This window comes from Neovison vison, chromosome 3 (genome assembly GCF_020171115.1).
Source record: "Neovison vison isolate M4711 chromosome 3, ASM_NN_V1, whole genome shotgun sequence".
Lineage (NCBI taxonomy): Eukaryota > Metazoa > Chordata > Mammalia > Carnivora > Mustelidae > Neogale > Neogale vison.
The window spans coordinates 224,901,089-224,914,981 of NC_058093.1; the positions used below are offsets into that span (position 1 = coordinate 224,901,089).

Below are 13,893 nucleotides of genomic sequence, written 5' to 3' on the forward strand. Positions count from 1 at the left end.
TGTGAAAACTAAGGATATGAGAGTCTGATCAAGAAAGTCAAGAAAATGGGGAGGGTCTATTTCTTTACAGAAAAGAGGAATATTCCTATGTGTTCAGTGTGTGGGCTTACTGCACACTTACCTCCTTTGTGGCGCTAGACTGGATCCCCCTGGTATTCAAATTTGAGAACTTCTACTAACACTGGTCTCATGGTTTTTTCACTTGGAAGAGTGGAGAAAGGAAGATTTTCGAGCATTCTAGCTGAGCCAGTGTCAGGTGGAACCTTTTCCAGAAGTGAGCTGCAGATAGGGACTGGGGGCATGTCAAATGAGCTCCTCCCTGAAGACCATTATAGTGGCATTCACCCACAAAGAGCCTCCTGGCGACTCCTTCCCTACCTCCCCTGCCAACCTGCCCTCCATTTCACCCTTTGTCTCAGAGACCCTCAGAGGCACCCAGTTTTGCTTCCTAGGAGTTCCCTCTGTGGGATAAATCATGTCAGACAGGTTCACGAATGTGAGGCAGATTGAAGAACTGAGAAAAACCACTTTCAGGTCAGCGCAGCTGCACTGGCAGAAAGGTGAGCACTCCTGTTTGCTGGGCACCTACTGTATGCTTTAAGAGGGTAAGCTCAGCCCCTCCTCCCAGCAGCTCTGTGTGAGAGAGGTGCCATTATGCCTACCTTATGGAAGGAAACACCGAGACTCCAAGAGTTTCATCATCAGTGGGGGTGAGGCTCAAGCCCAGAAAAGGATTTGTGTGTCTGTGGTGCCACACACTTGTTTGCTCACTCTCGCTTTCAGTCGTGGCTGGTGTGGACCATTCTGTGTGGGGGTGGAGGGTGGGGCTTCCCAGTCTCATTCCTGTCTTGCCTCAAGTGTGGGCCACACACCTTGCTTTTGGTCCTGGGTCTCTCTAGTGCCATGAACTCCTGCTGCATTCCACATGGGCCATACAAGGAAGTTCAAGGCTTCACTGATGACCCCTGACCTGTGAAGGTGGAGAGCTGATGGGCAGATGTTCCCAGCTCCATTCTGTGCATGGTCTGGGATACATCCTGTATACTCTTCAAGGGGTCCTTGTGGCATAGCCCCTTCCCTTCCCTGCCGTGGTCTCCACCTGAGACCTTCATAAGGTACCTAAAGCCCTTTTCTTGTGTCATCTTTCCTGCTCCCAGGGGTTGCCTCTTGATTAAATGGCCTGGACATAAATCCTTGCCTCAGGCTCTGCTTTCAGTAAACTCCCCTCTGCCCCAAGCAAAGGCAGGCAACATAGATTTCTTAAATCAATAGTCATCCCAAAGATGGATGCTGGGGTTCTAACTGGTGAACATAGGAAGTGTGGGTATGCAATTATAAAGGAGTGTTTTCTATGAACTACCAGACCAGACAAGCCCACAAGGGGGTTGTCCGTCTGCTTCAAGACAGTCCTTGTGACAAGTGTCCCAGTTGACATTGATGAGAGACATTCATCTACTTCGGGGCTAGTTTATAAGCTGCACAGGGAGAAACAGTCCTGTGATCACGCTGCTGTGGTACGTTTTCAGTTCGACAAGACACCTCTCACCTTAATCATGTCCGTGGAGGTGGCTGTAAGAGAACATCACAGACTAGAGGACTTAAACAAGACATTTATTTCTTGTGGTTCTGAAGGCTGGGAAGGACCCTCTTCTTGCCTTCTTGCTGGGTCCTTACACAGTGGAGGGAGGAAGAGGGGTGGAGGGAGGGAGAGAGGTAGAGGGACCCCAGTCTCGTGTCCTTGTCTCCTATTGTATGGGCATTAATACCATCATTACTTCATTGAATCCTGGTTCCCTCCAAAGGCCCCACATCCTGCTACCATCACCCCGGGTCTTAGGAGGATGCATTTTGGGAGGACACATTCAGTCCCTAGCTGTCCTGGGTCCCTTGGGCTAGCCAGGGAGAGATGCTTCTCCGAGTTATTACAAATGGAATCCTTCATTCATTCACGCCACCATTAATAATGTCATGAGAGCAAAAAGTACAGCACCCTTGTTCTTTGCTTCCCCTGGTATGGTCCTGTGGCCAGCATAGCAAGCCCCCATGGTTATAATTCACGATAACCTCCTTTTTAGAGATGAAGACATTAGGTAGCTCCATACCCCCACTCCTCACCCACTTCGCTGAATCAATGAATGAAAGAATGGAAGGATGGATGGATGGATGGATGAATAATTCCCCTTTTTTGATATTATACCAGGGTTTGTCGACCTTAGCGCCACTCACCTTTTTGGGCAGATCCTTGTGTCATGGAGGGAGCTGCTTGTGCTCTGTGGGATACTGAGCAGCACCCCTGAATTTTACCCAGTAGATGCCAATAACCCTTCTCTCTCCCCCAGTTGGGACAATCCACAATATCTCCAGACGCTGCTAAATATACCCCCAGCTGCAAGATCACCCCTGATGAGAACCGCCGCTACGAGAGGCATCACATTCGGTTTTGATTAAAGATAGGATTCCGTTGCCCTAATTGGGAAACCGCTACATTAGATGATTTTTTAATTTCCTACTTTAGGTCCCAAAGGATCTACACAGTCCCCAAAACCACACAAAATTCTGTAAATGTGGGTGCAGGTGGGCGCTCACGTTCTTCTAGGGAGGTAATGCATGGTTTGTGTGAGATTTTTATGGTGGTCTGAAAACCACCTTCTGCAGGCTCTTCCCGGTCTGATGATTGGACCTTTGGGGTTTTAAGCCCCCTCTCTCTTTTCTTCTGCCCCGACCCCACTCCAATATCCCTTTTCTATTGTCATAATAAAAGAGTCTTGGCTCATCTTATCCAGCACAGCTTTTCCCGGGGAAGAGGCTGTCACCTTGCCTCTGTGGGCTGCGGGGAGTGGCCGTGAAAGGAGGAGGAAAGAATTTCTAGAGAATCACTGAGCTGTGGAGTAAGAGATTATCGCTTAGCAGTTGCCATGGGGATCTAGAAATCAGCCTCGCTGCTTAGAATCCAGTGACGTCTGGCACACCGCTTCCCTGCCTGCCTCCCCGCCCCACCCTGAGGGTTCTCAGCTCCAGAAAGGCCAATCCTTCTCAGGGTTAATTTTCCTTTCTCATCTCCTGTGCTCTGGTCTATCTTCTCCCCCAGTTGCCTTGCCAGATCGGCACCTTCCTTCTTGGCTTGGCACTCCTTTTCCCCTGAGGATGCAGCGTAGTGGTTAAATGCAAGGACTCTGAAGCTAGACTTCCCAAGTTCAAAGTCCGGATCCCAGAGTCTGGCTGTGGGACGTTGGGCAAATTACTTACCTTCTCTGAGCCGCCGTTCTCTGGTGGTAAAATGGGTAAACTGAGTCTCTGCCTCCCAGAGGGCACTGATGATTCCATACATTCCCCATGTGAAGCTATTACCTTAGTACATGTATGTGTGTGTGTGTATATATATATATATATATATATATATATATATATATATCTTGCACTCCAACGTATAATTTGTCCTCAATAAATATTAGTTACTCTCATACGTAGTTTCTCATTTCCCTTATTGGCCCTTGTCTGGGCAGCTGGATCCTTCTATCCTTTCATTGCAATGTTTGTAAGCACTGAGATTGGGAGCTGGTGTTAAATAGAATCTTTCATTCTTTCATTGGCTAAATATTTGCTCATTACCTAGTCTGTGTTGGGGGCCATGGAAATGGACATTCAGAGGTAAAGATATGGTTTCTGTCCTAATAGAGCTCAGGTCCTGGTGAGGAGAGAGAGAGAGAGATCCCAAATTATTCAAGTGATCACAACAGTGGTCATGTCCAAATCTATGATCAAGTTTAGAGGAAGAGCTGAATGTGTTCTTTGTAGTCTGGGGAGGCTACCTGGAAGAGGAAGAGCCTGAGCCAGTTCCTAGGAGGTGAAGATATTAACCAGATAAAGGCTTTCCCGGAAGAGGGGAGAAGCCCTAGCACGGTGTGTGTCTGTGTGTTGTGGGCAGTGGTATGCTTGTAAGTACTTAACAAATGACTGGCCCTACCCCTCACTGCCCCACCAAAAGACAACTCTGCCTCATTTGCAGCATTTGCCAATTTCCATGGTGTAAATACTCTCCCCACAGCCAATTTCCAGCTACCAGCACGACTTCACTGAATGTGAATTTGAGAAGAGATGTGCACAGACGTTTCTCAGGATCGTGTGGAGCCATTGGCTTTGGGGATTCAAGCAGGGGGTCTGTCATTAATTCGGCATTACTGCAGATAAAACTCAGGGCAGCTAAGGGAATAATAACTCAGGTCTGCTTCGGCTGATGACCTGTGGCTTTTCTCTGAATATCCTTTAGTATTCCTTAATTCACTTACTCAGAAAACCCCACACACATTTCCTTAGCACTTACTGTATGCCGAGTACGAGCTAGTTCCGAGGCATACAGAGCTCTCAATGCATGATAGCAATGGTCCTTTTACGCTTTGGCTGTGGTGATGCCCAGACTGGGGCCAGTGGTCATCAGTAAGACCCCCATAAGCATACATTTGCCTCTGGCCCCCACTCCTGGGCTCCATCTTCGGGAGAACCTGACTCAAAGTCTGACCTCAGACCAAAAAGCCTGGTGGACTTCTGAGCTTTGAAAGTCCCGGTAACGGATTACAGGTTGGGTGTTAACTCGGGTCCCAGAAGAGAATTTGGCCTCATGCTTGCCTTCCGCTTGCTCGTGTCCCGTCCCCACTGTCTTGGACACACAAGAGTCTGGTTGCCTCTGGTCCCCTCAGAGATGGACCGTCTCTATTCTGGTTGATTGGTCGTTCCCTGTAATTGTTGAGCAAATGACTCCAGAACACACAAAAATCCTCTCATTTCCTTGCATTCCATTCTGTAAGGACTGTTCATTTCTTTTTCTTTTTTTAAGATTTTATTTACTTATTTGACAAAGAGATCACAAGTAGGCAGAGAGGCAGGCAGAGAGAGAGGAGGAAGCAGGCTCCCTGCTGAGCAGAGAGCCCGATGCAGGCCTCGATCCCAGGACCCTGGGTTCATGACCTGAGCCGAAGGCAGAGGCTTTAACCCACTGAGCCACCCAGGCACCCCAAGGACTGTTCATTTCAATTAGCCATCAGAGGCCCGAAGCAAAGATGCGTGGCCTGCTCCGGTCCATCCCCACCTTTGTTTCATGTTGGATTTTGGGCAGCCGGGGAGTGGGGGTGGGGGATGGAGTGAGGGGATAAATATTTTATCATTGCTTCTTCCACGATGTTCTGCCAGTTCTCATTTCCATGTTTCTCCCCCTGCACGCCGGCAGATTGCAGACTGTAAATTTGAGGGGAAATAGTAAACGTGCAAACATGATAAATAAACATGTTGCTTTTGCGAGGTTGGATATTATCACCAGATTTATGGCTCGCCTCGCCCGCACGTTTTATTGCATTTTGGGAAAAGCCGAGCGAGGTTTCTGTGTTACATTGATCAACTTTCTGCCCTTCGCCCCTGTCACCCCCCTCACCCTCACTGAGTCACTGAAACATCAACCTGGACCAGGGACATAATTTGTCTCCCAGGAAGGGAATGCATCTTGACAGGTGTTTTCTTTGGGGACAACTATTTATAGCTGTAATAATGATCGTATTGCTGGGCACTGTTGTCTATCCCCTCCCCTCCCTCAGTTCTCAAAAATGAACATATTTGTGTTGTCCTGGTGGGAAAAAGTGCCAAATCAGTGATTTAAGTCTCTGCTCTGTTCCTCTGTCTCTCTCTCTGCCTCTCTTTCCGTCGTCAACCCTCTCCGTCTTCTGCCTTCTGGTGGACAGGCTCTGGAACATGCCCCAGTTCGAATCCAAGCATTGCCACTAATTTCTGTGTCACCCGAGCAAATTACTGACCCTGTCTTACAGGGAGAATTGCAGGAGGCATTTCTGTGCCTGTCTTCACCACCTTCCCTCCCCCGGTCTCACCCCAGCTAGATGATGAAGGCTTGCTGACTTCTTTCCCTGCCCTCACCTGCTCCTGAGCCCCACGTTCTCTGTCTGTCACAGGACCCGCACCTGGGAACTACTTAGTGGAACCTTGGTGACCCCACTGCCTTCTTTGTCACTGCCCCCTCCCCATATCCAGCCTGTCACCCGGTCCTGTGGATTCCTCTGCTTGCCTCTCTCTGCCCCTACACCCCTCCTATTTTTGAGTGTCCCCAGAGTGCCACGCACTGAACTGGTCTCTGGGCACTGTCCCTTCTCAGGCCACAACAGTGATCTTTCCGGAGACTCTTGTCTCCTGGCCTGACGCTGCCTTCCCCCTCTCAGTACTTACTGTAACCGCTAAGGGACCGGGCAGTGGCACGCGTGCCTGCATTTCTGTTGCTAAGGAAACCACTTCCTTGGTTACCGGCCGGGGTAGCATTTGTCTCACTGTGTCTGCCTCCTGCAGAGTCACCCCCCTCACTCTCCAGGAAGATGAGGAAGAGGAGGAGGAGGAGGCAGGAGGGGACAAAAGGGGTGGGGGTGAGCAGGGGACAGGTAGGGAGACAGAGATCAAGAGGTAGAGAGATACTGGCACAGACAGCACAGAAATCAAGGAAGAGATAAGAAGGAAGGAGGGGGAGGATGGAGGGAGAGGGGGTTGGTGAGGACAAGACAGAAGAGGTTTAATAAGCAGCTGGAGAAAATAAAAGCAGAAAGAGGGAAATGGAGCCCAGGAGGCATGGGAAGGAAAATGGAGAGAAACCAATGGAGCGGGGGTGGGGGCCCTCTGGGCCTCTGGGATGAGATGGGTCCTTGTGGGATGGGCCCCCAACAGCCCTCTGCCTCCTCATCCTTCTCCCCCTCCCACACTGTCCACCGAATGTTTGCAGTGGCCTCCCTGTTACTACGCAAATCGGGAGGAAATCCCGGCTATCAGCAGACCCCAGGTGCTGCCTGTTCTCTTCTAGAGGGGACAACAGGATAAGCCAGTTGTCCTGACTTCTGAGCCAGGCACCCCGCCCCTACTGGGTGACCCCTGGAATCCCCAGCGGGCACTGTTCCTCTGTGCATGTGGAAGGACTTTCTGGAGAAGGCCCAGTTCTGCTGTGGCCTCTGTGGGGCTCAGGCCAGTTCCAACCAGTCTCAGGTATCCGTGTGCATCATTCCCACCCGTTAGGGTCGTTAGTAACCTCCCGGGGGTCGGCCAGGACCAGCATAGGGTCATTGCCTTCTCGGCCCCGTGATCACATCCTCAAAAGCTTTCTGCCACTTACAGGTATCTGCTTGGGACTTGGTAAAATGTAAGCTTGGCAGGAGCGGGGATTTTTTTGTGTTTTGTTCCTCTTTAAGTCTCTAGATGCTAGAGCAGGGCTGGGCATACAGGAGATGCCCAGTAAATATCTATTGAATGAAGAGTCAATGCTACCTTGGTTCCTTTTCGGTCTGGAGTACATATTTGCTTCAAGAGGGTTGCAGGAGTGCAGTAAAGATGGGCAGAGACCAGCCAGAAGTTTCTCAACTGTCCAACTCACCAGCCCCCTGCCCTGCTGTCCTCCTTGGTGGGAAGGACATGGCACAGGATCTGTGAGATCTGGGGAGGAGCGTCTAGGGGAGCATAGGGCTGGATAATCGCTTCTGGTCGGGGAGGAAGAGATCATAGACAAGGTCAAAGAAATTGGCATAGGGCTTCAGCGCTCTATTTGGTACCAGAGTCAAGCTTCCACCTGTGGTTGGGTGAGGGCCCAAGGGAACCAAGAGAAAGACTCCTCCAGGGCCAGGAGTGGAGCTCAGTCTCCAGCCAGAATCAGTTGTGGCAGATTCAGGCTCAGTCCAGACACACCCTCGGCCCAGGTTTCGGGGCAAGTCAGGGTTTTGCCTGTGCCCCGAATGAGTGCCGCCAATGACCTGGGTCAGGACTCAGTATGGAAAGGGCCAACGTTTCACGTGTGGCTGGAATAGGGCATCAGTATGAGACTGGGATCGTCGATCAGTAGGTGTTCAGAATTGGGACTCAGTGGTGACCCGGGATCAAGACTCTAGGATTGGGGCTCAGTCTATGAACAGGTCAGAGTTGGCTGATGGGTGTAGCCTGGGGCTTGTGAGTCCCTGGAGAAGGCTTTCTGAAGCCCCAGAAGAGAAAGACCCTGCCCTTGGTCCTGGAGCAGCCTCACACTTTCCCCCTCCCTGAGCTCTTGCCCTGCCCTCCCTATTTCAGAGAACCCAGGCTGGGGGGGAAAGGCCTCCTCCCCCCTCCTCCTGAGCACTCCCCCATGCGGGGGGGGGGGAGTCTCTCCCTGCCCCTCCTCTGCCTGCCCCAGCTCTGCTTCCGACCTCCCTCCCCATCTCCTTCCACAAGGCTGTATGTAAACCCTCGTCCCTCCCAGAAGCCGCCTGCTCCGCCCCCTTGTGTGCTCACGGGTTCCTTCTGCACACACAGGTGCACAGCACTGCACACTCAGGACACATTCTGTTGCTCGCACGCAGAAGGGACATCCCTCCTAGACAACCTCTTCCAGACCCATGCACCCGCCCCCACATATGCATACTTCCCAAAGATCAAGGGCAGAGACAGAGACACCTCCATCTCTGGCAGGGGGCTCAGGTACTCTGGCCCGCTCCTGTCTACACATGGGACTGACACAAACGCCTTAGAAGTAGGGTGGTTAAAAAAAGTTGTCATGTGAACATGGGGGACGCAGTCTCTTCACTCAGAAGGGCAGGTGAACACAATTTTACACACACACACACACACACCCCACACCCCCAAATTCCCAAGCACAGACACAACGACCTGCCCCAGAACCAAAAAAAGAGAAAAACACGTTTGTGAACTCGCCTTACACAACACTCTACCACGTGGTAGAATCAGCAACAAAACTCGCTTTTAATGACGGTGTTGACCTGAGGAATCTTCAGACAGAGGCCTGCGGCGACCGCCAGCAGAACGGGCCCAGGTGTCAGACCCCACGGCTCCCAGAGAGAGCAGATGTCCCCGTGGGAGGGGAGGCCATGCTGTCTACTGCTTCTCAGAAGACTAGAAACTAGCCTAGGGTGGGGAGGAGGGGGGAGAAACATGGTACAAAATACATTCCGGGCTCCCTGGCTGGGTCCTGAGCCTGGGCGGGGGGCAAATCTCACAGAGGAGGGCGTCAGGGAAGAGAACCACAGGCCCAGTCCCTAAGCCCTGCTTCTCTTTGCGTGGCCAGGTGCCAAGGGGCAGAACGTAGTAGTTATATTCCTCTTAAAAAAATAGATCTCTTTACAGTCACCTTCTCCATAGTCTCTTGGGTATTTGGGAAAGAGCATTTATCTGCACCCCAAGCCTTCAGAGGGGCTGACGGGGGAGCTGCTCCAGACAGAAGAGCAAAGCTCTGGGACCTATGGCTTTTGCGTCTATGTTGTAGGGGGCGGTGCAGGTGTGGGCAGGACGTGAAGCCACTGGGATCCGAGGTGGGACAGATGGGGTCCTGAATCAGTGCTTTCTGAGACTGATGGTTAGCGACCCAGGTCCTGGAGAATCCTTTGGTTTGATGTCTTACCACCAAGGGAGGTGTGTTTCTGTGGAAACGAAAGAACCATTCTCTTCCTTAAAGAATCATTTCCAGGGGAGCTGGCCCCACGGGACTAGGACCAAGGGGTGGTCGGTGATCTGGGAAGGTAGAGGGCGATCTGTGTGGCTCAAGGTCCCCACCTGATGTGGAGCACTCCAGGCTCTCTCACCTGGATAGCAAAGGACCCCCCGCTAGGGGTCAGAGGGCAGTATAGGGTCATTGTGTTGGGCCCCACTGTGGGAGAGCTGCCCCGGGTGCGGTCAGTCTTATTCAAGCTTTTGCTTGTGGCATGTGACCATCCTGGGGTTAAGTGCTGGCACCTGAGGACCCCTGGGAGTGGGATCAAAGATGCCAAGGTCCCCTCCTGGGTACAGTGAGGGGGGGGGAGCAGGGAAGGGCAGCATTCTGGCAACCAGATTGTTTCTCGGAGCCGTGGGACCTGGGGGGTGGACTCCTCACACCGACCCCCACATGGCAGTGCCCGTTAACCTCCTGGGGGTACCACGCCTCTATGGAGGCTCCGAGTGTCAGAGACCCTTCTTCCAGCAGAAGCAACCTGGGTCCATGTTGGAGTCCCTGCTTCCCTGGGGCGTGGAGGAGAGAAGGGGAGGCCGTGAACGCTCAGCCTGGAAGGGAAGAGCACCCGGGGACACTTTCTCCCTCGACCAGCCCTTTAGCTCTCGAATCAACATCTTTGATTTCTGCAGTGGGACACCTGCTTCTTGGGGACACTGTGAGCCCTCGCTCCCTACAGGCGGGATCCTGAGTGGTGGGGGCTGGGGCACCGGAGACAGGCAAGGGTCCATGGGGCTCGAGTGCCCCAAACCAGCAGCCCCCTCCAAGGGAGGCAGGGAGTTGGGTGGGGAGTGCCCCCACGGTCTCTTCCCTTGAGCTTCCTTCATCATGCAGGAAACTCCACTGAGGGCCAACAGCCACCATGGGGATTGTCCCCAAACCAGAAAGAGAGGACAGGTTGGGGGGGAGGTTCCCCAAGGGAGGAGAATAGCTGGGTGGGGGCTCCCAACCCCCTCTTCCCCAGCCCAGGCATCATCTGGGGTAGTAGTCGTCGGGGACGCCCGTGAGGTTCCTCCCCTTAAGGGCCGCGTCCACCATCTTGATGTAGGCCGAGATGATCTTCTGCATGTCGGCTGTGTAGGGGTCATACTCGAGCTTGCGGAGGCCCGAACGCTTGAAGTTGCCGTCCTTCTGGCTCTCCACGCACAGTAGCCGGTCCTCCCTGACAGCCACGCCCAGCAGGCTGACCATGCGGCCCAGCTGGACGAAGAGGTCCTGCTTCAGGTCCTCAAAGTGCACCACCAGCACCTTCTTGCCAAACTTGAGCCAGTCCAGCGTGTGAGTGGCCCACCACGGGGCGTAGTTCCTCACGAACTCCGGCCACTCTGGGGAGAGGAGGCAGGGCAGGCTCAGAGAAGGGGAGGGGCACCCAGAGGACCGGGGTCAGGATCAAGGCAGTTATGGCAACGCCCTTCGCTCCTTCAGATCCCATAATGGCCCAGTCCCTCCCACCTCCATGCTGTTGCTGCTACCTGCAATGTTCTCAGCCTCTCCTTGTCTTTGGAGAGAACAGTAACCCCTCTTGGGTGCTTCCTGCATGGCTGCCGCAGCCTTCTCCATAAGTGCATGTTATTGTGTTTTTATATACGTTTGTATTAGTGTAGCTAGTAATTTGCTTATTCCTCAAGGCAACCGTTCTCTTCCTTGAACCCAAAAGTGAGGCAAAGAGAGGTCAAGTAACTTGCTGAAGATCACACAGCTCTGCAATGGCAGAGCCAGGATTTGAAACCAAACAGTCTGGTTTCAAAGTCTGGGCTTTGAACGATCAAGTTGTCCTGTTTAGTAATGTTATATACTCACAGGAGGAGAGTAGGACCTTGGAATAGAGAAGTGAATAAAAGCATATGAGGTTTGGCCGGGGGGATGGGGTAACTGGGTGATGGACATTAAGGAAGGTATTGACAGAATCAGTACTGGGTTTTATATGCAATGGATTACTCCTAAATTTTACCTGAAATTAATAATCTATACTATGTGTTAACTAACTTGAATTTAAAACAACAAAAAAGTGACTTGCCCATAAACAAAAAAGGCTCTGAGGGTTTTAGCACAGCACCCCGTACCCAGTAGGTGCTCAGTAAATGCTGCCTGTTTCTCTTCCTGTCATTGTTCTGAGCTAGGACCTTGTCTCCCTGGACTCCCCAGGCCCAGGCTGGTGCCGCCTCTGGGCTTCACTGCCCCCTCCACAACCCCCACGTGTATTGTGTCTCTCTCCAGTAGGCCAGGCTGGGGGTATAGTTTAAGTCAGATTATCTATCTTGCCATCTTTGCCTTACTGTTCTACTTTTCATCATGTTTTTTTGTTGTTGTTGTTTTGGATTGTTTTTGTTTTCAGTTTATTACCTTGCTGCGGTAATCTGGCAGCGGGGGGGTACTGTCACGAACAGGGAACAGTGTGTTGGGGTGGTCTGGCTTGAAGACAGGCTACACCAGAATGTGGCTGATTGCTTGGGAAGCCCCAGAGAGGATCTCAAAGAGCTGCAAGCCAGCCCTGGGGCTGCCGAAATGGACAGAATGAGAAGTCCCTGCAGAGGAGGGGGGTGTCACAGAGAACGTTGGGAAGGGAGAAAGAGATTCTGAGCCCCCGATGGACAGTCACAGGCAGGTGCTCTGAAACCCGGAAGGCAGACCCCCTGCTGCTCACAGAGGCAATGCCACCCTGCACCCCCCAGAGGGATCTGCTTTTTGAACGAGGGTCTATCAGTCTCCCCAGCTGGGCTGGGGGAGCCCAGTTGCTTCTTGACAACTACATCCTCCTCCTTTGCTGGGTGATGGGTACTTACAATCTCCTTTAATCCTAAAGTGTACCCTGAAGGGAAAGGGCTACTGCTGACTTGTATCACCAGTGAGGAGACAGGAGGCTCAGAGAAGGGAAGTGACCAGCCCAAGGTCACACAGCCAGGCCCCAGGTCCTAATCTTTCCCAGGCACCAGCAGCCTCACCCGACTCCCTCCCACTGCCTTACCCCCAGCAGGGGCTCAATGAACGAAAGGCTGTTGAACTAAATTGGAATTCCCCACCGCCAAACTGTGACATGATAAAGGGCTCCTCTTTCTTTGCAAAACCCATCCAACCCCGTGGCGAGCCTCCTGTTCCCCCAGCGCCCGGAACACCGCTGCTGCTAGGGAAACGTGAATGCTGGGGACAAGGATATCTTTTATCTTTACGATAGATGATTTACAAGGTGTCTGGCTAATTGGGCCCACACTGTTGTAATGGGTTAAGACCAGATGTATCTGAGTGATTAGAGGAACATAGAGCATGTACATAGTCTGTTGTAATTTTTTTTTTTTTTTTTTTTTTGGAGTCTGCCCCCTCTTGAGTTCTCCACCCCCCCTCACCCCCACTCCCCGGCACACATCCCTACGAGGTCCAGACACCTGCTGCTCTTACCGTAGAAGCCCAGCAGGATGAAGGTGGGACTCAGTTGCCCAGGAGCACACGGATCAGATTTCTAGGCCGGGCTACTTCTGACTAATCATCTCAGGTATTTGCTGGGGGGATTGCTGCACAAGCTCCCCCCAAAAAGGAGAGGGAAGACCCATCTGCTGGGTGGTCAGGGGCCTGCAGAGGGCGGTCCCAGCCTTGGGTGCTTCTTCAGGGGTTGTTTAAGGCTCAGGGTCTGGGCACAGACCATTTTGGAAGCAGACAGCAGTGTTCACAACCCCCTTCCTCTCTCTGTTAGCTGTGGCAGTGTGGGGACTTCGGTTGGTCTCAATACTCGGTTTACCCATCGGTGAAAGAACTGTGCTAAGACCTGCATCCTGGACGTGAGAGGGAACAGAAGCAGAGGGGCAAGGACCCCGGCCCCGGGCCCCAGGAGTGGCTCCTTCAATGTCAGCTGCTGGTACGAGGATTCTGGAGGTAAGTGCCCTGGCGTCACCAAGACGCACCCCCTTATGTCCCATCAGCTGGGTCAGCGCTTCCCGCCAACAAGGCTTGAGCCCCCCGGGCTGCTTCAGCAATAGCTGCTCACCTACTCCCCCAGGTTCCTTCCTGGAAGCTCCTGAATTACTTTACTAAAAAGAATAAAAATTACAAACAAAAGCCCTGATGAGCACAGGATCCCCGTCCCAGTGGGTCATAAAGGCACGCTGAGCCCCAGACCATGGGTCCTGGCACTGGTTCCGCCAAAACAGTCACCCACGAGCAACTGGCAGGGCCCTTCGGAGCTCCTGCCTCTTCCAGGGGGAGGAACCAGGGCCTGATTAATAGCTTAACTGCACTTAATTCCCTGCGGAATCATTAAACACAGTCTGTTTCATTAAACGGATCCAGGACAATTCACCTTGTGTAATCATATCACATAAAACTTTGCTTTGGACCCACTCCAGGGAGACTGTAAAATTAACATTATGGAACCAAAAATGGGGGGCGCAGGGAGGGTTGCAAGA

The 13,893-nt window shown here is 52.3% G+C and overlaps 1 protein-coding gene across 1 annotated transcript in view; it reads right to left on the bottom strand.

Moving 5' to 3' along the window:
- Positions 1 to 8,696: 8,696 nt before the first annotated feature.
- The window catches only part of WSCD2 (WSC domain containing 2), a 115,608-nt gene continuing 110,411 nt past the window's right edge, over positions 8,697 to 13,893 (bottom strand). The window contains exon 9 of the mRNA XM_044244119.1: positions 8,697 to 10,824. Coding sequence (XP_044100054.1) covers positions 10,472 to 10,824 — 353 coding nt within the window. The 3' untranslated portion in view covers positions 8,697 to 10,471. The remainder of the gene's footprint in view (positions 10,825 to 13,893) is intronic.